Source organism: Chelonoidis abingdonii, chromosome 8 (assembly GCF_003597395.2).
Source record: "Chelonoidis abingdonii isolate Lonesome George chromosome 8, CheloAbing_2.0, whole genome shotgun sequence".
Taxonomy (NCBI): domain Eukaryota; kingdom Metazoa; phylum Chordata; order Testudines; family Testudinidae; genus Chelonoidis; species Chelonoidis abingdonii.
In genome coordinates this window covers 997,785-1,020,118 of record NC_133776.1, presented here as the reverse complement: position 1 = coordinate 1,020,118, position 22,334 = coordinate 997,785, and the positions used below count along the sequence as shown (strand labels likewise).

Below are 22,334 nucleotides of genomic sequence, written 5' to 3'. Positions count from 1 at the left end.
CCATAAGCAGCTTCCATGAGTTTTGAGAATTTCCTGGGTAAGCATGTCAGTGAAAAGCAGACTTTCACTTCCTTGCCTCAGTAAATGCTGGGCTGCTGAATGGCAGCACAGAGAAATAGCCTGTTCCACAGGGGATTGCAGCAATAGTGATGGAAGAGACCCTGACGCCATTAGGCATTTGACTCTAAGGAGCAATGGTGCAAAATGAGCAAGATAAAGACAAAATTCAGTTATATGTGCTAAGTGACAATGCAGAGAGTTTACATGGAGAACATTTATAGCACTAGTTACAGGAAGATCAGTAAAACCAAACTAAATCACTACCTTTGGCTTCCAGGTTGTGGCTTCTTAACTCCCATTCTTTCAACTTTTGCTTCATAGATTCTATTGATGACATCATTTCCCAATTCACACATCAGCTACAAGACAAGAAAATAGCACAACTATAAAAGGCGTTAACTCTGAGTGATATTCATACCTCACCTGTCACCACAGTGTTTGGGCCTCTTGAGATCTGTCATTTACAATAGTTTGTTAACAAACCTTGTCAGGGTAGGGCTAGTGAAACAAGTGGTGAACAAGAGAACAGACTTCCAAATGAGGTGATGAAAAAAATGTTTGGGTTGGTAAATGGCAAGTACCAAAAAAAGCACTACAAGGGACTAGCAGCAGGGTGAAGTGTGACTGTATTCTGAAAAGTGCTTATGTAAAAGTCACTCCTTTTATTCCCTCAGCCATACCTGCATACTTAATTTGCAAAAATACCTTTTACTGAATACACTCCTCTGAGTCCTGTGGAGCCTGCACACGTAAGAGGCAATCCACTGAGTTCTAGTCCATCCCATACATCAACAGAAGGAGCTCCACTCACTTACACCTGTACAAAGCCTCGATGGCACAGAGACTGCACAGGTGTCACAGCAAGCAGAATTTCCCTTGCAGAACTGTTATGGGCAGTGGTGTGCCAGAAGGAAAGAACACAGCTTGACTCTCAGACCTAGACAGAGATTGCTAACCTGGCTTTTAAAGGGGCAGGAAGTATTTAATTGTGAAATGAACACATTTGAGGTGGAAATGCACGACACAAACACAATGAAATCTGCACCCTCATCCCTGCTGCTATTTTTACAGGGTTATTCTTTAGGAGTAGAAAAGCAATAAGGCCCAGTAACTTGTGAACCATCCTAGCTAGAAACAAATGCTTTGGCCCAGCTATCCAACTGCACAAATGTCATCCCATGACACTGGATCTTAATCACACCATTCTGATAAATATGTACATACACATAACCCTCCCTCTTCCCCTCTTCCTCCACAAAATCTGAAGCAATTGTAGTAATGTCTTGAACATCAATATTCTATACCAAGCAAAGCCTTGAAATCCTTCCCCCCCCGCCCAAATGGTGTTGAGCTTGGGTTTGTAACTCACATTTCACTAGCTATTGTGCTTAAATCAGGCTGAAAATGCTGTGAATAAAAATATGATAATCCTCTTTCACTTTCCAAGGCTACTTGGTCCACTACTCATTGTTCCATGCCAACAATCATTTCCAAACCTAGCTCTAGAACAACAATTAGACACAAAATTCAATTCCTGCTACAAATTATTACTATCATTTTTAGAACTCTTTTCTCAAAGGATTACCGTACCTTTAGAAGTTCGGGCTCCCATGTATCTAAAGTTAAGGATCTAACTTTTGAAAAGTGGACTCCTAGACTCCTAAACAGGAAAAAAAAAGTCTCACATTAATACAGAACTACTGTATGCCAACAGACTGTCTTATGTTAGGCAGGCTTACTAGTCCCTCTTGTAGATCAAGCGGTTCTCTTAATTCTATCTGCATGCAGGGGTCTCTAATCTTGCCTTCCACGTTACAAGATGGAAAAACACCTTATGATGAAGCAATTCTTTGACCATGCTGCATGTCTGAATGGTTTGCCTACCTGTGTATCCCAGAACACTCAATACATAGTGTGATTCCTAGGTTGATACTGGCCCAACGAGGATCTGCCAGGCCACAATCACAACAGGCGATGTTACCACCAATACACTGAACCCGCTGCAGAGCACTCTCTCCTTTTAACAACTTCTCTTTTGACTCACTGCCAGATTCTAGGCTTCCTGTAGAAGGGGAGGATTTCTTCTCTAGTTTCTAGAAAAAGGAAAAAAAGGAAGAACTAGAGGCCCAGCAGTTAACATTGCTATGGCCCTGGAGGAAGCTTCCACATTTACCGATAACCATTTTATTGCTAAACAACTGCATGGAAAGATGTGTAACTGCAAAACATCCTTAACTTCTTGGTAGAAACTTGGGGCTTAAACATAGCCATAGCCAGTTGTGCTGGACATTTCAAGCACAGCTATAAAAATGCAAGTTACTTACCCTGTCACTGGAGGTTCTTCGAGACGTGTGGTCCCTGGCTGTATTCCACATGCATGCGCACCAGAGACCAGAGGTCAGAAAATCTTGCAAGCAGCCTCTGCTGGTCTGTGCCTGTGCCCTGGAGCTCCTTGTGCTCAGCACCAAGGGTTATAACAAGAGCTGTGAACCACCTGCCTCTCTAGCTCCTTCACTACCGTGAATCCAATCCAAAGCACAGGAGACAGTGGGCAGGTGATGGAATACAGATAGGGATCACATATCTCAAAGAACCAGTTATAAATACCAACCTCCATTTCTCCTTTGAGTACTTATCCTTGTGTATTCTGCACATGAGTGACTGGTAAGCAAGAGTCAAAAGCAGGGGAGCACAAGAATGCAGGTGGTACAGATGTCCATAACAAATGTTCAAAAAGCTGCATCTGCTTGGGCTAAATTGTAATGCTTCACAAAAGTGTGGCTGGAACACCAGGTTGCCACCTTACAAATGTCCACCATAGGTGCTTATCAAAGACATGCTTCTGAGGTTGCTTGTGCCCTAGTAGAATGGGCCCTTATTGCATCTCCCTCCCAGGGACGGCGTAACAGGAATACCTGCTGTCTCTGGAGGTAAATGATTTTGTTGTGCCCAGGTAGGGAAGTGCCTCCATTTAGCAAGATAGCATTTTCTGGTGGAGTCTTGTCTGCTGTGATTAAGAATAGGCCGATGAACAGCCTCCAAACATGAACACTCTAGGTCTGATCCCCTTTCAGATACCATGCTGAAACAAGTAGAAACAGTATGGCCTGGGATGTCTGGGATCCTGCCATTCTCTAGAGATAGATCCAGGAAGGGTTGAATGGTGGATGGGTAGCCATTCACAGGAGGTCTGGAAATCAGAATAGCTTGGGCCAGTTGAATGCAATAATAATGACTTGCACTTTGTCATGATCAATCTCCCATAGAACCTACAGCAGCAGCAACAAAATAGGAGAAAAAACTCAAGTTGTATATCCAGGATTGTAGAAGGGCATTGCCCTTGGAGTTCCAACACAGTGCTGCTCTAGAGCTGTGTATGTTGAACTCATTGTACATCAGAGGTGAATAGGTCCCAAGAGGGAGTTCTCCACTGAATGAAGATTTTAATTAGCACTGAATTGTGTATCTCCCACTCAGGGTCAGTGGAGTAAATCTTTTGCCTTGAAGTTGATACGTCCCTCAGAAGGACTGGACCCAAAAACCCAGGTGATTATGGACATGGAAGGGTGTAGATATCCTCCAGGGAGGTATAAGCCTCAGTCCACAAAACTTCAGCTCCATCTTACAGTAGTACAGTGAGGCACCTCCCAGCCAGCCATTGACACTAAACCAACTTTAAGTATGCATCCATTATCCAGCCCAGGAAAGGACAAGGGTGGACCACTGAAGGTAACAGAGAGACAGACATCCTGGCTCTCGAATCAAGAGGGGGTCGTCACATTCTGCATTACTATGAGTCACCATGTACTAAGAGAAAAAAAAAAAAAAAGAGCCTTGTAAAAGCAAGCATGTATCTGAAGGCTGGCCTCCAGAAACTGAGGAGCAGTCTTTAAGCTGGAATCTGTCTGTGAACACTTGGATCCCCATACTAGGGGGATACGTGGGAAACCATCCAAAGGCAATAGGTAACTCATGTTAGAAAAGGGATTTTTTCTAATACAGAAGAACAAAGCCTGATGTTGCATTCATGTTTATTGTGTGCGCAACTTGACTGTTTGCTTTCTCGCACTATTTCAGCTTTGAATCTTTTTTTCTATTAAGCAGACCTTTTGTTTAACTTTCCCCCAAGCAGCCCTCTGTTTGCAAACTCTGCGCACAAAGTGAGTGGACGGCTGTGGGGCTGATAGAGGGGAACAGTCTGAGCATAAGGTACCTAAGAACTCGGAAAGGATGGACCTGGGCAGATTTGGGACTGAAAGGGCTGTTGCGGTTACCCTACAAGTACCACCTGGTCTTGTGGGTAGGTGTCGCCACCGAGCTGTGGACAGTCAAGCCTAGTGGTTGAAATGAGAGATTAGAGCTAGGTCCAGGGTGGACAGAGTTCAGGAACAGACCAAGAGTCAGCACCGGAGGGACAGAAGCTGAATGCCAGAGCCGGAAGGTCAACCAGAGTCATAGGGAAGAAGTGGAGTCAAGGACCGAAGCCAGAAGGGAACGGGTCTAGAGAAGAGCAGGGGCAAGCACTGGAAGCAGGCTGGAGCAGAGCTGGAATACGGGCAAGCACAGCTGCAGGACTGTTACGCACTGAGCATCCGCTCATCTGCTATAGGGGCCAAGCTTATAAGCATGGCTGGTAAATCAGAGGCTGTGGTTACTGTGCCAGTTCCAAGCCACTGCAGCTGGGCTCACTGGTTGCCTAGCAGCAAAGCTAGTCAGGGAGGAGGCCAGCAGCTGGTCCATCATCAGGGATGTGAGCTACTGCCAAACAGCATGAAGGCATCCCAGGTTACAGGGCAGATGGTGATAAAACCCCTTACTGCTCTTGGTGATCTCCAAAACATCACACTTGCTCCTGTGCACTTTACCCTCATGGCTGGGAAGTTTAAGTAGGGCTAAGTCTTTAGGACCTGAGCATGAGGACTCACCCGGTTTGGAAGGAGTTGGGGAGGGATCCTCTCTTCTGGGAACAGGCCTGGAAAGGCATTTTTTCTTGTTTCTGTGACAGTGTCCCCAACTCTCATGAGAAGCCTGACACAACGAGTCTTTAGCTTTATCAGACCTGCCCTCTGCTCCAGAGCTTATGCTCAGAGGGGTGCTACTCAAGTGCCGACGCCAACGAACTGGGAACTCACCCCGGCCTGGATTCAACTGAGGTCTCATTGCTTTCTCCATTAGGTATTTCCTCAGTTAAAGCTCTCATCCCTCTCAGGTCCACGGAGGAAAGGGCAGAGAAATGTGCCTCTCTGAGACTGTAAAGATAGCGCTGGTGGTCGTTGCTGACCAAGAAGCAGCAAGGACAAGAGATTTCTTCAACTCTGGGCATAGTTCTCCTCCCAAGAGGGGAAATGGAGAGGGTCTCTGGTGCAGGGAAAGACTGATCTACACTAACTATAAAGAGACTACCAAATATACTAGACTAAGAATTAGATGCAATTATATTTATAGATTAGAAAGAGTGCAAAGTTATCTTCAGACACAGGAAATTCCGACTCAGGCCATATGATGGTAAGAAGGAACTGCAGAGGCAGGTGGTTTATACCTCCCCTTATACCCTGGACGCAGACATGGACCAGGGTTCAGGCATGGACCAAACAGACACTACTTGAAAGGTTTTTGAGTCGCAAGCACTTGATGCACATGCATGTCACATGTGGAATACACAGGGACGAACACGGTTAATCCCCCTACAGTAAGGTAGATTAAAAAACATAAGTATTTGAAATTTCATTTTTAAAAATGGATTTAAATATAGGTTTATTTTTAAAAAATGAAATCATTTAAATTTGAAACTTTGACAACCTATGTTAAGGAATAATCTTAGTATAATCTATTAAAATCAGATACATTAAACAATAGTAAGCAGTACATGTTTGCTGTCAAGTTTCAAAGAAAGTCAAACCACTGAACTGGTGGAAGTCACCAGTTAAGCACCTGCACACGGAATTTGCTCAAGCGCTAAATCAGTTTATGATAGCAGTAACCCTTTTTACAGGTACACAGAGAATATTTTCTTAATTTCAGTTTATTAAACCAGTTCAGTTAAAAAAACTAGTTCTTTCAAAGTTAAGAAAACATCTGGAAACTGAAACAGCAGGAAAGCTTGCTGTCCTCTCCCAAACTATAAAACAATTGGGTGTTGGACAATGAAAGCTACTAGTTCTAAAACCTTGAAGGACATGGTGACCAAAAAAATTAGTTCAATTCACTAATTGAAAATACTTTTGTTTAATAAATCAGTTTTAAATGCAAGACATGTTTTTATAACCATTTTCCCCTTATGCATACAGCTCATTTTATTTAATAAACAATTTGAAATGTTTGTGCATTTTAATTGTTTGAATTTCCATCCAAATACAACTTGACACAAAATCACACATTAAAAAATTAATTTTACTAAATAAAGAATGCATCATTCACCACTTTCTAACGTAAAAATGTTAAAATTAATACTCCAAATAAATGTAAGTTAAGCTATATAACTGCTTAAATAAATGTGTGTAGATGATAGTGTATCTTCTTAGTCAGAATAATTGGGTAAAGACTATATTTAGTTACAAATCAACATGTTTTAATAGTTATCAATGAGAATCAATCTTTCTGTAGAAAAATAACTTAAAAATACAAATACAAAACAAGATTAAAATTGATGACAATCTCCTGCTTGCTGATTTAAATAATTATTAAAAATCAGTTATTTAAAAAGTGACTTAAAATCAATCTACTTTGCTTGATTTACATTGGTATGTTTGTCTTGTGGACAGTTTCCTGCTCTGAAGCAAGGTGTTAAGGACTGCCAGCAAATAACTCCTCCTGGTGGACATCGGCCAGCCAGTATCCAGGCGGTGAGGTTCAGTTACTCCAGGTTCAGGTGTAGGACCTGACTGCTATTCTGAGAGAACAGGCAAGGCAGACTCGGTGAGATGACTGGTCTCTGAACTTACAGTCTCATCATCTAGGAGTACCAGAACTGTCTGCCCCAAGTGGAGGCTATCAGAAGACTGTCCCTGAATCCTGCCTGAACTTTTACAGAATCCCGGAGAAAAACATATGAGGTCTGGAGACAAAGGGATGAGGAAAGCATCTGTAAGGGATCCCAGACTCCTCCTCTGGAGCAGAGCCTCTGGCATTTGTCCCTGTGGCACATCAAACAAGTCTATTGTCGGGTAGCCTCATCTACAAAAGACTGCCTGGAGTCTCTGGACAGTCTCTGCTGAGCTGGCCCACCAAAGTGTTCCTCAGGCCTGGGAGATGGAGAACTACTGCGTGACTGGTGCTGAATGTTCCATAACTACAGACTCATGGCTTCTTGGCACAGGGGGAGGATAGGGCCCTTCCTTGCTTGTTGATGTAGTGCATCATCATGGTATTTGTAGTGGGGCGGAGTGCCCCACTCCCTGGGAGGATAGGCTGTGGCAGGCCAGGGAGCCTGCGCAGCCTGGGAGCCAATCAGAAAAGGGCTTATGGGGAGCCAATCAGGGCCAGGCTCACCCATATATAAAGGCTGCCCAGAGCCGGAGAGGTCAGTCTGTCCCAGGCCTTTGACAAGGGAAGGTCAGTCTAAGGGGGAGACTAGCACCATGGACAGCGCAGTGCTGGGCAGGCTCAGGGAGGCTAGAAGGCTCTAGCCCATAGCCACCAGGCTGCAGGCCCTGAAGGAAGGCCCTAGCAGGTGCAAGGGGCCATAGGGGAAGCAGCCCAGGGGAACAGACAGAGGAGGGGAAAGAAAGAGGACAGCAAGGCTGACACCAGAGGGTCCCTGGGCCGGGACCCAGAGTAGAGGGTGGGCCTCGGTCCCCCCCTTCCTCCTTGCAGCACACCCAGCCATTAGCCATAGGGAGCGGCCATTATAGACTACACCCGATCCCTGACAAGAGGGATTAGACTTTGGGGTGTGTGGTTGCATATGGTGGCTGGAATGTCAGACTGCTAATCATCGATCCCCGGAAGGGGGTCCAGATGGACTAAGGGACACTGCCGGAGGGCAGTGGCCTCGAAGAGGACGGCGCCGAGCAGGGAGCAACGCGGGTCCAGAGACGCCAACAGAGGGCAGAACAACGGACGGGACACCACCAGGAGGGGGCGCTCCACTGGAATCGAGCTAATTCCCGAAATCATCAGTAGGAGGCACCGCGGGTGGTGAGTCCCAACCCAGTTACAGTATTGTATGTAGACACTTGCATAGGGAGACCCTAAAGGAGAGGTAAGAATACTCTGCATGCCAACTGAATTATCTCGAGTTCCAACACACTGATATGAAAGAATGACATGAGCCAACCATGATTTACTGAATGTGATTATCCAATTTGTATGCATGTATCATTTCTGAATCTGAAGTTAGGAATACAGACTATGTATCGATTGCAGAAGTGTTTGCACGGGGAATGCCCATGAGACTGGCTGGTTAATCAATGAGCCATTAGGGAGGACAACAGGATTTTGAAGACGCTCATCTCCCACCTTCCTGAGATTCTGTTTTGAAACTGCAGGGTCATGTGGTTGTGTCACCTGGTACTGGACCCCATCTTGGTCTGCTAGTATTTTTCCACAGAAGGGGTGGAGACCAAACTGAAAAACAAAGGATTCCTACCATATATAAGTTTGGTGGGAAGGAGGGTCCCCATTTTACCCCTGGGAAGGGGGGGGGGAGATAGGCACTTACCTCCTTAAGTAATTCCTCCAGTCCTCATTCCAAATCTCCTGTAAAAACCAGAAGAGCCCCGAAGGTGCTATCATTGTAATTCCACTATGCACCTGAGGAATAAATGCCCTGTGCTGAGTGGGAACAAGAAGCAAGCAACTCATGGAAATGCTGCTGCACAGAGGTACCTCAGGCAATTGTCACTTAGCACACAGGGTTTGTAAAGATAGCAACTGCACAGCCTGACAAGAACCACATAAAGGTTGTCAGAGTAAATGGCAAAGAACTCTATGGGTGGAAGGATACTGGCGCAGAAATTTCTGTGGTCAGGAGAGACCTTGTTCAGGAGGACAACATACTGCCGGGACAGATGGCAGAGATTTTGTTAGTGGGGGGGGGGGTGTCACAAAATCCTTGTGGTTTTGGCTAAAGTGCACATTGAAATTGAGACTTTGCATGCTGAATTAACAGTTGCTGCTGTTCCCCATAACCCAACCCAAATATTATTGGAGAAGGACTTTTTGAATGTGGCTCAGGCTGTCCAGACCAAAGGGTAGGGCCTTGTACTGAGAGCAGGATGTTCTTACCATGAACCACCGGAATTGTTTATGTTCCAGGACTATTCAGATGTGGAAATAAGCATCCTGTAGGTCAGGAGCTAAAAATCAGTCCACAGGATACAATGGGGGTTGATGGAGGCTAAGGTGACCGTCCAGAACTTGAAACATCAATGGAGGAATTCAGACAGCACAGATCTAGGATGGGTCTCCTTCCACCACTCCTCTTTAGTATCAAGTAGTAGAGAGAGTAGAAGCATTTTCCCTGAATTCTTGAGGAATTTCCCCAGAGCTCCCTGTTGTTGTAGGGAGCCGACTTCTAGTTGTAGAAGTGCCTCATTAGAAGGAATTCTTGAAGAGGGATGGAAGGTGGAGGATGGGTGTGGGCAAGGTGAACAGTTTGAAACTGGGTGAGAACCTTTCTTCACAACCTCTGGAGCCCACCAGTCCAAGGTCATCCTTACTCAGATTTCTTTGAAACAATAAAGGTGGATGCCAAACAGAAACCCAGAGGCTGGATCCACAAATGATTTAGCTGAGTTCTCAAGTGTCCCATCGAACCTGCTTCCTTGGCGTTTGTCCCTGCTGCAGGGTATCAAGGATGAGATCAATGAGCACTGCTGGTGGAACCACTGACATTTCCTCAGTAGTTCTGAGGGACATTGCTGGAATTGTTGCTAGGACTGGTATCTGAATGAGGACCAAGATCTCTGTAGTTGATAGTATTGTTTACCCCTGGGCTCTGGGACACATGCTGGTGCTCTGCAAGGTGGCTGTGGTGACCTCGCCCCTTACTCTCTCATCTACAGTGGCAGCAAAACCACACCTGTGCTCTGGGAGCCCTCAACAGACACTGTCATTCAAAATAACCCAATCTGTGCACATGAGCTGCATGCACTCCAACAGCGAAATATGTGTAGATAATCACTCAAAGAAGTTATTGATTCAAAACAGAAAATGATCAAAATAAGCTTAACTAGATGAAAAGTTAATTCAGTAAACACAGATCAGAGACCTCACAAAAATACTTAAATTTCTTCAAGTGAGAGTTGTAGAAGAAAAGTATCAGAAATGGTTTACCGTATTATTGGCTCTTGAAAGGAAAATATACTTGCCTCGGATTCATCCCCCTTCTCTCTATATGCCGTAGCAATACTGGTCTGAACAGCCTTAATCCATGCCTGCCGCAGCTTTTCAGAATCAGCCTGGAGCATGCAGCTTCTGTGAGAAATAAGACAGACTAAGATTCAAGCAAGCTGACCAACTGGCTCAAAGAAGAGACTCACTCATTAGAAGCCAGACTCTTAAGCAAGTTTTATGTTAGGAACTTCAACGCATCCTTGTATACATACTACACAACACAGTTACTGTTAACAGCTGACATGTGCTTGACCCTTCACAAACACAGAATGAAGAAAGAACAGGAGTACTTGTGGCACCTTAGAGGCTAACAGATTTATTTCAGCATGAGCTTTCGTGAGCTACAACTCATTTCTTCGGATGCATAGAATGGAATACACAGACAGGAGATATTTATACATACAGAGAACATGAAAAGGTGGAAGTATGCATACCAACAGGAAGAGTCTAATCAGTTGAGATGAGCTATCATCAGCAGGAGAAAAAAAAAACTTTTGAAGTGATAATTAAGATGACCCATAGAAGTGTGAGGAGAATGTAACATAGGGAAATAGATTCGATTAGTGTAATGACCCAACTGTTCCCAGTCTCTGTTTAAGCCTGAGTTAATTGTATCTAATTTGCGTATTAATTCAAGTTCAGCGGTTTCTCTTTGGAGTCTGTTTTTGAAGTTTAGTTGCAAAATTCCCACCTTCAAGTCTGTCACTGAAGTGAAAAAACAGATTGACAGAGCCAGAAGAGTACCCAGAAGCCACCTACTACATAAACCTGGAAATCCTGGACACCCCATCATCTCAAGCATTAGCACCTTAACAGCAGGATTGTCTGGCTATGTGGACTCTCTCCTCAAGCCCTATGCTACCGGCACTCCCAGCTATCTTTGAGATACCACTGACTTCCTGAGGAAACTACAATCCATCGTTGATCTTCCAGAAAACACCATCCTGGCCACTATGGATGTGGAAGCCCTCTACACCAACATTCCCCACACAAAGATGGGCTACAGGCCATCAGGAATAGTATCCCCAATAATATCACGGCTAACCTGGTGGCTGAACTTTGTGACTTTGTCCTCACCCACAACTATTTCACATTTGGGGACAATATATACCTTCAAGTCAGTGGCACTGCTACGGGTACCTGCATGGCCTCACAGTATGCCAACATCTTTATGGCTGACTTAGAACAACGCTTCCTTAGCTCTCGTTCCCTAACGCCCCTATTCTACTTGCGCTATATTGATGACATCATCTGGACTCATGGAAAAGCAGCCCTCGAGGAATTTCACCGTGATTTTAACAATTTCCATCCCACCATCAACCTCAGCCTAAGACCAATCCACACAAGCGGTCCATTTCCTAGACACTACTGTGCTAATAAGCGATGGTCACATAAACACCACCCTATACCGGAACCCACTGACCGCTATACTTACCTACATGCCTCCAGCTTCCATCCAGGACACACCACACGATCCATTGTCTACAGCCAAGCTCTAAGATACAACCATATTTGCTCCAATCCCTCAGACAGAGAAACACCTACAAGATCTCTATCAAGCTTCTTAAAACTACAATACCCACCCTGCTGAAGTGAAAAAAACAGATTGACAGAGCCAGAAGAGTACCCAGAAGCCACCTACTACAGGACAGGCCCAACAAAGAAAATAACAGAACGCCACTAGCCATCACCTACAGCCCCCAACTAAAACCTCTCCAGCGCATCATCAAAGATCTACAACCTATCCTTAAAGATGATCCCTCACTCTCACAGATCTTGGGAGACAGGCCAGTCCTCGCTTATAGACAGCCTCCCAACCTGAAGCAAACTACTCACCAGCAACCGCACACCATACAACATAAACACTAACCCAGGAAACCTATCCTTGCAACAAAGCCGATGCCAGCTCTGTCCACATATCTATTCAAGTGGACACCATCATAGGACCTAATCACATCAGCCACGCCATCAGGGCTCGTTCACCTGCACATCTACCAACGTGATATATGCCATCATGTGCCAGCAATGCCCCTCTCTGCCATGTACATTGGCCAAACCGGACAGTCTCTACGCAAAAGAATAAATGGACACAAATCTGACATCAGGAATCATAACATTCAAAAACCAGTGGGAGAACACTTCAACCTCTCTAACCACTCAGTGACAGACTTGAAGGTGGCAATTTTGCAACAAAAAAACTTCAAAAACAGACTCCAAAGAGAGACTGCTGAACTCGAATTAATATGCAAATTAGATACAATTAACTCAGGCCTAAACAGAGACTGGAATGGTTGGGTCATTACACTAATTGAATCTATTTCCCTATGTTAAGTTCTCCTCACACCTTCTATGGGTCATCTTAATTATCACTTCAAAAGGTTTTTTTTTCTCCTGCTGATGATAGCTCATCTCAATTGATTAGACTCTTCCTGTGGTATGCATACTTCCACCTTTTCATGTTCTCTGTATGTATAAAATATCTCTGTCTGTGTGTTCATTCTATGCATCCGAAGAAGTGAGCTGTAGCTCACGAAAGCTCATGCTGAAATAAATTTGTTAGCCTCTAAGGTGCCACAAGTACTCCTGTTCTTTTTGCAGATACAGACTAACACGGCTGCTACTCTGAAACCTGACAGAGTCAAGACATTCCTTGCCTCAAAATACTCAAATCTATATGATGGACACCTGTCACAGAGTGTGGGGGAGTCCGACCCTGCGCCCCTCTTCCTGGGACTCTCAGTGACTCTCAGCCAGCCAGTAAAACAGAAGGATTATTGAAAAACAGGAATGCAGGTTACAGCAGAGCTTGTAGGGAGTCAGGACCCCTCAATCGAGTCCTTCTAGGGGTTCAGAATGCTTGGATCACAGCTTAGAATACCATGAATTCCCACCAGCCAGCCCAAAACCGAAACTGAACTAACTCCCCTACAGCCGCCCCCTTCCTTTGTCCAGCTTCCCGGGCAAAAGGTGCTGACACCCCTTCCTCCCCCCCTACCTGGCTCAGGTTACAGGCCTAGGTCCTGTCCCTCACCTAAAGTCCTCTGCGGCTCTCCCATCCCCCGCCCAGACAGCCCCTACTCCATCACAATAGGACACCCTAAGAAACCCAAAGGATGGGTTAATTTGCTGTTGAATTTCCATGTGGTTATCCTGAAGTTTCTGCTTTGCATCCTCACCTCCCATTTACCTGCAAGACTGATTAAATAGGACATGGACATCAGTCCTAGAAAAGGCACAGAATTCTGACGTCTAATATACGAGACTGAATTCAAAGGCAGGAGACTTCAGGGATTTAAAAAGAGTAGGAAAGACTGCTGCCCACACTAACATTCAGAGAAAACAAGTCATCAAGTGTCAGACTGAAGGGTTGAGAAAGCGTAGCTTGGCAGAAGCCAAATAAAGGTAGAATCTGGCCACTGGATGGGGGGGGGAGAGAGCAGGAAACAAATTTTAAGATGAAGAGAAAAAAAAAAAACACACACACACACCCCACAAGAGCAGCTGGCCTTGTACCACAGGATACTAAAGTGACACGAAAGTCCAGTTCTTGCACATGCAGAGCTGCCTTTCCTCTCTAAACACACTAGGAAGTACTATATACTGCATGGTGCTGCTTGGGCGAGTATTGACTTTTAAAAAATTCAATATTTTCCTTTTATTCAGTGGGAATTGAAGTGTTCCCACTGAATAAAAGTACTGCAGAAGCAGCTATTCCAGCTATGCTGTGCTTTATTCCTGAATTTAAAAATTATCTGAAGTAACTGGAAGCCATTTTCTGTACTATTAAGAAGCAGCCTGACAGTACTGCCCGCAACTGATCCATTTAGCAGCAATCTGCCTACCAACTGTACTACTGTATAAAGAGCACCAGGAAGGTGGAAAGGATAGCTCAGTGGTTTGAGCATTGGCCTGCTAAACCCAGGGTTGTGAGTTCAATCCTTGAGGGGGCCACTTAGATGTGGGGAAAAATCAGTACTTGGTCCTGCTAGTGAAGACAAGGGGCTGGACTTGATGACCCTTCAGGGTCCCTTCCAGTTCTAGGAGATAAATAAATAATGGAGATATACCTAAGGATGCATATTTATTACAAATGCAAAAAGCAGACTGAATAGTCACTACTGCTGCCCAGAAATATCACATGCTCCAGGTCACAGAAATTAGAAAACAAAGCGATTGAGATTCTTTTCCCATTGTGACCGCTCCCAAAACAGAATCATAAGATTGGAAGAGACTTCAAGAGGTCCTCTAATCCAGAACCCTTCATGGCCTTCTTGAGTTCTAAGTCTGAAACTGAAATGTAAAACTTGTGTTATACCTGAACTTTAAAAAAAATTACCCCTTACTTTGTTGGAGAGACCACCTCGAAGCAGAAACGTCTTTCTATGTCTTCACAATGCTTAACTGTGCAAAGCCGCAAGTCTTCAACGACTACTGTGGGATTATCCTAGAGAGGGGAAAAATGAACAAAACAACTGAAGTTTATGGTGAGGGGAGACAATTACTGAAGCCACTGCTAGTCTCAACTGCTTTCCAACTTTCCCTTTCATCAAAACAGATTGCATGTGATATCCATAGTAGGAGTTAACCATTAGTGTATGAAAACTTACTACAGACTTGGGAGAACCCGCCTTTTCCTATCAAAAAGGACTGTGATTGAAAGCTGACATTTAAACAGCAGAGTGGCTCAACTGAATACCACTGTTTTTTCTAAGAGAATAATTAGCTTGCAAATCAGACCGAGAGGGGCCACAATTAAATGTGACCACATTTCACTGCAAGTGCAAAATCAGATGCTAGGCTGAAGCTGCTTTAAAAATTTGGTCCATAAAACAGAACAACAAAATCCTTAAACTAGCATCAAAGTATATTATTTGTTAAGGGTTCTACAGTGTGATCGTGATAGAATAATAATAATACTGCTCACAAAACATTACGAAGCAGTTAGGATTGCCACACACTCCCATACCTAACAAACCCCCAAACGGAAAAAAGAAAAAAGGTTAAGCCACCTAATCAGTACGTTCATTCTTCCTGTCCATCCACAAGCATATATCCAACCATTACCAGAGCCACCTTACACAACAGACCATGCACCGACCATGCACCACACTCAGCTGCTGGCCACAAGACACTGGACTAGATGGACCTCTGTTCTGATCCACTATGGCAATTTCAAACATTAACTCTGCCCCCTCTCCCCCCCACCCCACCCGCCACTTCTGGCCTTCTGCCCCAACACTAATAATTGTGGGTGTTTGGTGTAGAAGTTAGTTGTGTGGAGAATGGAGAATTTGGTACATGCATATTTGCTGATGGGAATGAAGAAGGTTGGCCTCCTTGGGCTGCAGGTGGTGCAGAGTTAAGGATGCACGGCATAATCTGTCGTATTTGGTAGCTGTGATAATAGTAAAGTGTGTGCTTGTGAGTAGAAGAAGAGGGTACGTATATAAAGTAGCTTAACTTTTCATAGCCTTGCTTTTGTGGGTTTGTGTCAGGCATCGTGTGTGTAGCAACCCCAAGTTCTGTACAACAAAGCTTTCCATGTATTCTTGTCCTAGAATTTTTTTTTTTAATTAGGGGTGGGAGGTGTATAAGTAGGCAGGGAGCAGATCAGTAGGGGTAGAAACAGCTGTTGATGGAGCATCATAGAATATTTTGTCCAGCAGCAGCTGCACATACCTTCCCTTGCAGGATAAAATGTGACCAAAGTGTAGCTTTTGACAGAGAAATTTTTATGTGGACCTGCCCACCTGCACCTCCCAATCAAACAGGACTGCATGTTCCTGGCCCCAATCAGGTTTATGTGCACGCACAAAAATTTTCAGTTATAAAGAAGAAGATTACTTAAAAAAACAAACTACCTATTGCACCAAATTTGCCCAGGTGCCATCTCTCTCCCAAGTTCTATTAATTCAGACTGTTTTAAAAGTGGTATCAGCCAACAATGAAAAGCAAAACTGTCAGTGACAAATTAAAACTGAAGCCCAAATTAAAAGTCTTCCTATTACAAATTTCTGAATGAAAGTGAGACAAACTGCATAGAAAATTTAAAGGGCATAAAAACTAATCCTATATGAAATTTAACAGTAACCAGCAGCCTACTTTCAGAGAAAAACAGAAGTTTATGCTCATTTTAGAATGCAGCCCTACCTGCGGAATCACTATCAGGACCCTCAATGAGGATAATGCGCACTTACAAATCACCTATCCTTCAGGGATCTCTGAGATTTACGAAGCTGATATTGACCCATTTTACAGGTGGGGAAACTGAGACAAAGAAATTAAGTGGGTTTCTCAAGCTCATGCTGCAAGTGAGTGGCAGCATCTCTCAACTTTCATTCCTCTGCACCAATCAACAGACCACCCTAATTCCCATTAACAACATTCTTGGGTATTGGAAGTACAGCACCTACCTTAAATTTTTTCTGGTAAACAAGCTGATTATTCTGTATCGAAAACCAGCGTCTATATAAATAAAAAAATATCCAAACTTTTAACTGATTTCACAGTGCTTACTAGTTGTAACAGATGAACATAGTATCTATGGAATCACACTGAATAAAAGTTCACAAAAGTCATGTCTCAGTAAGTTTTGACAAGTGTGCACAACAATGGGCTTTCATCAAAACAATGACAAAAGGAAAAACAAAGACAAAAGAAATTAAGTAAGATTCACATAAGTTAAATCTTACACAAGTGCATGCACATTATCACTATGTTAGTTAAGCAATTCATTCCAAAACTTTTACATTCCAATGTATGGTCACGGCTATATTTTTATGACAAGCGAAATTAATAAATAATTTAAAACATCTATTTTAGTTTGTTTACCAATAACAGAAACTATGGAGTGGCTGGAAGCTGAGAGGTTAGACATTCAGATTGAAATCAAAGCATGAATTTTTAAGAGGTAATTAAGCACTGGAACAATATACCAAGGGTTCTGATGGACTTTCCATTATTGGCAAAATTTAAAATCAAGATTTGACATGTCTCTAAAAGATCTGCTTTAGTTCAAAGAGGGAATTATTTTGGGGAAGTTTCAGGAACTGTGTTATGCAGGAGGCTGGATTAGGTGATCACTGCACTCACTTCCAGCCTTAGAATCTATGAATTCCTCACTCAAATTATTTGAGAGAGAAAAGTAACTTATGAAGTTGCTAAAACTATTGCAGTGTTGCCACCTCTTGCCATTTATTGCAAGTTTTCTAGTATTTGGTGTTTCTTAAAGCCCTAGATGCTAGAATCAAGAGACTGCATTAAAATTTTTTTTTTTTTAAAAGCAAGTTCCTAGACCCCATTTTTGGAGAGAGAAGCTTGAAAACATGAGCAAATGCACTCTGCAGGCTCAAATACCAGAAGGCAAATAAAAAGACTCAAAATTGCCAATCTTATTTTTGGGGCCCTGACTCACAGGTTTTTGAATGCTTGGGGTTGGAAATCCCACGACTATTCTGGAAAAGACTCTGCATAAGGACCCTGGTCCAGAACATCTGATTCATCACCAGATCAGGCTACCATACACGAAACATGACAAATATAACTGATTAACTGCCACTCTATTTCCTTGGGATGCAATCACAAAACTGGAATCACTGAATAACTGGCTAAAGATTATAGAAAAAAAATAACACGCAAAACTAATTCAGTACTATAGTCAAAGTTGGGCATACTTCTTTGATCAAGGTTTATTTTAACACAAGCCTGTGTTTTATCTTATCATATTAAAGTGGTTATCACAAACATACTCATACAATACACCACTTAGTTTGTGCTGCCTGTTAAGAGGAGGAACAATGTTATGTAAAGTAACATCAAAACATTGTCACATTATCCATGAAATTGTTTAATACTGAACTCTACTTCACTACAAATAGAAACAAAAGCACCCCTATTTATTAAACCACCACAAGCACAAAAAAATACTTAAGGAAGAGCAATGGGGGAAAATGAGGTATAAAAAGAATTAGATTCATTCCAGGAAATTTTATTGTAAAACAGTTAGTACTTAGCCTGTAGAAAATTGAGATTCTACCTTTTAACAATTATATTTCCAAATGGTGTAGGAATATATTTAGTTTTAAAAAGCAAGATCTCCATTTATAAAATAATAAAGGTTAACTCTAAATGTGACTGAAATACTTACATCAAATATGGAAAAGGTTTTTCAGGTTATTAACTACAATATATTTCAGTCACTGCAATTGAAAAGGTATCACCTTTACCATCTAAAAGGAATGTATTAATCAAGCATGTAACCCAATCATTGTGTAGATTTCTAAGTAAAGCAATGGATAATTCAGCTACAAAGCAGGCTGAAAAAGGAAGATAAGCAGAGAATAAGTCTGTACATACAACCAGTTAGATACATGAAAAGCAACCCCTACAAAGCAAAGGAAAGTGCAGCCCTGCCACTAGAGAACATGCAATGGAGCAAATCTCTAAGAATCATTTAAATAAGTGTGGTGAGTTTTATGAATCCAACACACTCCACTTGTACAGTTAACATTTAGTGAATCTCTACAGTGAATAAACTCCAATCTGGCAACCATGGTATATCTGACAGTATAAATGTGCAATATGTTCTGACGCTTCTGAGGTCTTTTCCTGGAGGTTTTTTACACTGCTCTACCTACCTTTTACAAAAAGTCAAATTAAAGAAGCCCACTCATCTACATTTTTAGATATGGGGAAAAAATGTCACTGAAAATGAAACCTTTTATTTGGTATAGTAAATGCTACAACGAATACTCAACTTCTGGCTTTACTTTAGCCCCAGATCTATGCCAAATGTGTAAGTGAATGTATTTGTATTATAGCATTTTTTGAAATGACAGCTACAAAATACAGTGCATTAAGGTCACTCATAGCACCACAGTGATTTCATCATTAAGGACTACCGATATTTTTTAAAGCCAAAATTTGGGCCCATCTTAAAATGATTAGATCCCATTAGGGAAGTTCTCTGGTTTCTAATCCACACAGAGAAGGGCGTGGTCCAAAGACAAAACAGACTCGCACCTCATTCCACTGTTCCTAAATTATTGGGATGCAATGTCCCTACTGTATTCCTAGGATTGATTGTAAATGGTTTGGAGACTAGCTGTGTTGTACGTGCTGAGTTTTATCAACCATTTATTTTAAATACACCATTCTATTACCAGAAAATATAGGGGAAGGGACATTTTGTGGGAGCATAAAAAATTAGTTTTGTTCCTGCTGGTTCTCTAGTAGCACATAACTAAAATGATGCTGCACCACAAGGCAGACATTGACACTAAATGCTTCTATATCATTCAAAGTAGCTGTTAAAACAGCTAATTTCACTTCAACTTTATCCAAAAGAAAGGAAAAACAACAACATTTGCCAGTTAGAAAGGAACAAAAAACAAAAATCAGCAAAAAAGAATGTTTTCATACTTCTAAGAACTACAAGAGAAAAAAAGAGCAATGAGAAAAGAAAATTTAAAAAATGATGTTAGTGTCTTTACTAGAAACTTAAGTCAGCTTTAACAATTTTCAAGAGAGAGTCATTTTGTTTATTGTTTGACAGGCATGCAGCTGACTGAATCATCTAGGCCCAGAGAATTAAATAGAATGATTAAAAGAGAAACACTTGAAGTCCCAATCCTACTCCCAGAGAAGGCGCTAGCAAAATGCCCATTGACTTAAATGGGAGCAAGATAGCACTTTTAACATATATTCTGGAAAAGTCTGACAGTGGAGACTAAGATTTTTGGGGAGAGGGGTGTTTTAAGCTCCTCTGACTATAAATGCATCAAACCTTCTTATCAATTTTAAAAGGTGTTGAGCAACATGTGTGCTCTCAATTCATGCAAAATCCCTCTGTTTTCTTAACCAGACACTTTATATCCATTGCAAGTAATCAAAATGAAATGCAGGGTTAATGATGAGCTTTTACGTGCCAAAGAACATTGGGAAGGTATAAAAAGCTGGTTGGTACCTGATGTGATCTGGCTTTTTCCTGTCATGTGAAAAAATGGGGCAGGATTAAAACATAAGGGAAAGGAGGGAAAGGAATGAAAATGCAAAATGAGCAAAATAAGTGAAGAATTAGCATGATATGAAAACCCAGCAGAATTCAAAGGTAAGGCTTACAGTGCCCAATCTGACAAACTGCACAGAATATAGAGAGAGTGCTGCTTCCTAAGGAGTTTGTTTCCACCTACCATATTCACTCACATATACACCACTGATAAAAAGTGAAGGAATTTTTATAAAATATTGCATTTCCAGGAACCCAAGTAATTTTCCATACAGTGCATCACACTAAGAACAGAGGGTGGTTTCACTTCCTAAACCACTGAGGAAATACGTGTGTATGTTTTAGTACATACACCGATAACTTACTCCAGCAGTAATCTGCATACCTTTCTTTGCAAGCTTTTCATTATAAAAATATTACATTTTAGCTCCTGCAGCCACTGAAGTCCATCACCATGTATATGAATACTCACAGAAGTAGTATACAAGATTTCGAAATTTTTAGTTTGCTCCTTCTTTTTGAAGTATTGCAATGCGTACGACCCCCACTCCCGTCAAAGACGCACACACACTTACAGAACATACAGTTACACAAAATGAAAATAAAGGGAGGAACGCTCATAACAAACATTCAGAGAATGTCACCTAATTGTTTTGTCTTGATCGAAAAAATAAAATTACAAGGCAACAATGTCACATTGGGTATAGATTCAATGATTTGCCTGGTAACCCGTCCACAAGTTTCTTTATGAATCTTACACACGCGCACACACACCCCCCAACCCCAGTGCGGTGCAGTGCTAGCTGACACATACTGATTGTGCATGTCTTGGGGGGGAGCCGTGTATACTCAGACATGCACAATCAGTATGTGTCAGCTAGCACTGCACTGACCTGCTCCACACCCAATGAAAACTTACAATAGTATTTGCTTGCCTTTAATCATCACTGCTCTTGAAAATGTAAATCATTATTTTATTGGGAAAAAGGGGCTTGCCTGTAAGCAGATAATTTCCTCAAAGAATCCCAAAATTCAACTTATTTTTTCTTACATTTCCATATGGTGTCTTCATCAAAGGTAATATAAACTTATTTAATTAGGGCAGCATCCATTTGATAGTTAAGGAAAAACAATGGCAGTTTTAAAACGACAGTCTAATATAAAACATCTTGGAAAGTTTAGAACAAAATGTTTTTGTAAGAAGTGCCGTGATTTTTACTCCAATATATTTTTAGGAAATAAGTTACAAGGAAGTATTTTAAAAATACTGAAAAGAGTCAAAGTGCTAATTGACAGGAACTAGGTGGAACTGGCAATTACCTTTTTTAAATGCCACATTGAAAAACAGTTTGAGCTCCTGTCAGTAATGTTAATTGTATAGCCAGTAAGAGTGCTCTGGACTATAGCATCTGATTCGTGGCTAGCTCTGGAATCTCAGGAATATGAACACAAGCCAAAAGCAAATCTTTTGCCCAGGGGATTGCACAATTCATAGATTCACAGACTCTAGGACTGGAAGGGACCTCGAGAGATCATTGAGTCCAGTCCCCTGCCCTCACGGCAGGACCAAATACTGTCTAGACAATCCCTGACAGACATTTATCTAACCTACTCTTAAATATCTCCAGAGATGGAGGTTCCACAACCTCCCTGGGCAATTTATTCCAGTGTTTAACCACCCTGACAGTTAAGAACTTTTTCCTAATGTCCAACCTATACCTCCCTTGCTGCAGTTTATGCCCATTGCTTCTTGTTCTATCCTTAAAGGATAAGGTGAACAAGTTTTCTTCCTCCTCCTGATGACACCTTTTTAGATACCTGAAAACTGCTATCATGTCCCCTCTCAGTCTTCTCTTTTGCAAACTAAACAAACCCAATTCTTTCAGCTTTCCTTCATAGGTCATGTTCTCTAGACCTTTAATCATTCTTGTTG

The 22,334-nt window shown here is 42.2% G+C and overlaps 1 protein-coding gene across 2 annotated transcripts in view; it reads right to left on the bottom strand.

Annotated features, from left to right (window-relative positions):
* ACAP2 (ArfGAP with coiled-coil, ankyrin repeat and PH domains 2) overlaps positions 1 to 22,334 on the bottom strand; it is a 129,448-nt gene that overhangs the window by 36,410 nt on the left and 70,704 nt on the right. Inside the window, exons 11-17 of one of the 2 annotated variants that reach the window (XM_032787522.2) lie at positions 20,360 to 20,380; positions 16,809 to 16,860; positions 14,739 to 14,839; positions 10,371 to 10,476; positions 1,945 to 2,153; positions 1,651 to 1,720; positions 325 to 419 (exon numbers count right to left, since the gene is read on the bottom strand). In XM_032787522.2, the coding sequence (XP_032643413.1) occupies positions 325 to 419; positions 1,651 to 1,720; positions 1,945 to 2,153; positions 10,371 to 10,476; positions 14,739 to 14,839; positions 16,809 to 16,860; positions 20,360 to 20,380 (654 nt within the window). The remainder of the gene's footprint in view (positions 1 to 324; positions 420 to 1,650; positions 1,721 to 1,944; positions 2,154 to 10,370; positions 10,477 to 14,738; positions 14,840 to 16,808; positions 16,861 to 20,359; positions 20,381 to 22,334) is intronic. The other variant, XM_032787523.2, reaches the window with a different exon arrangement.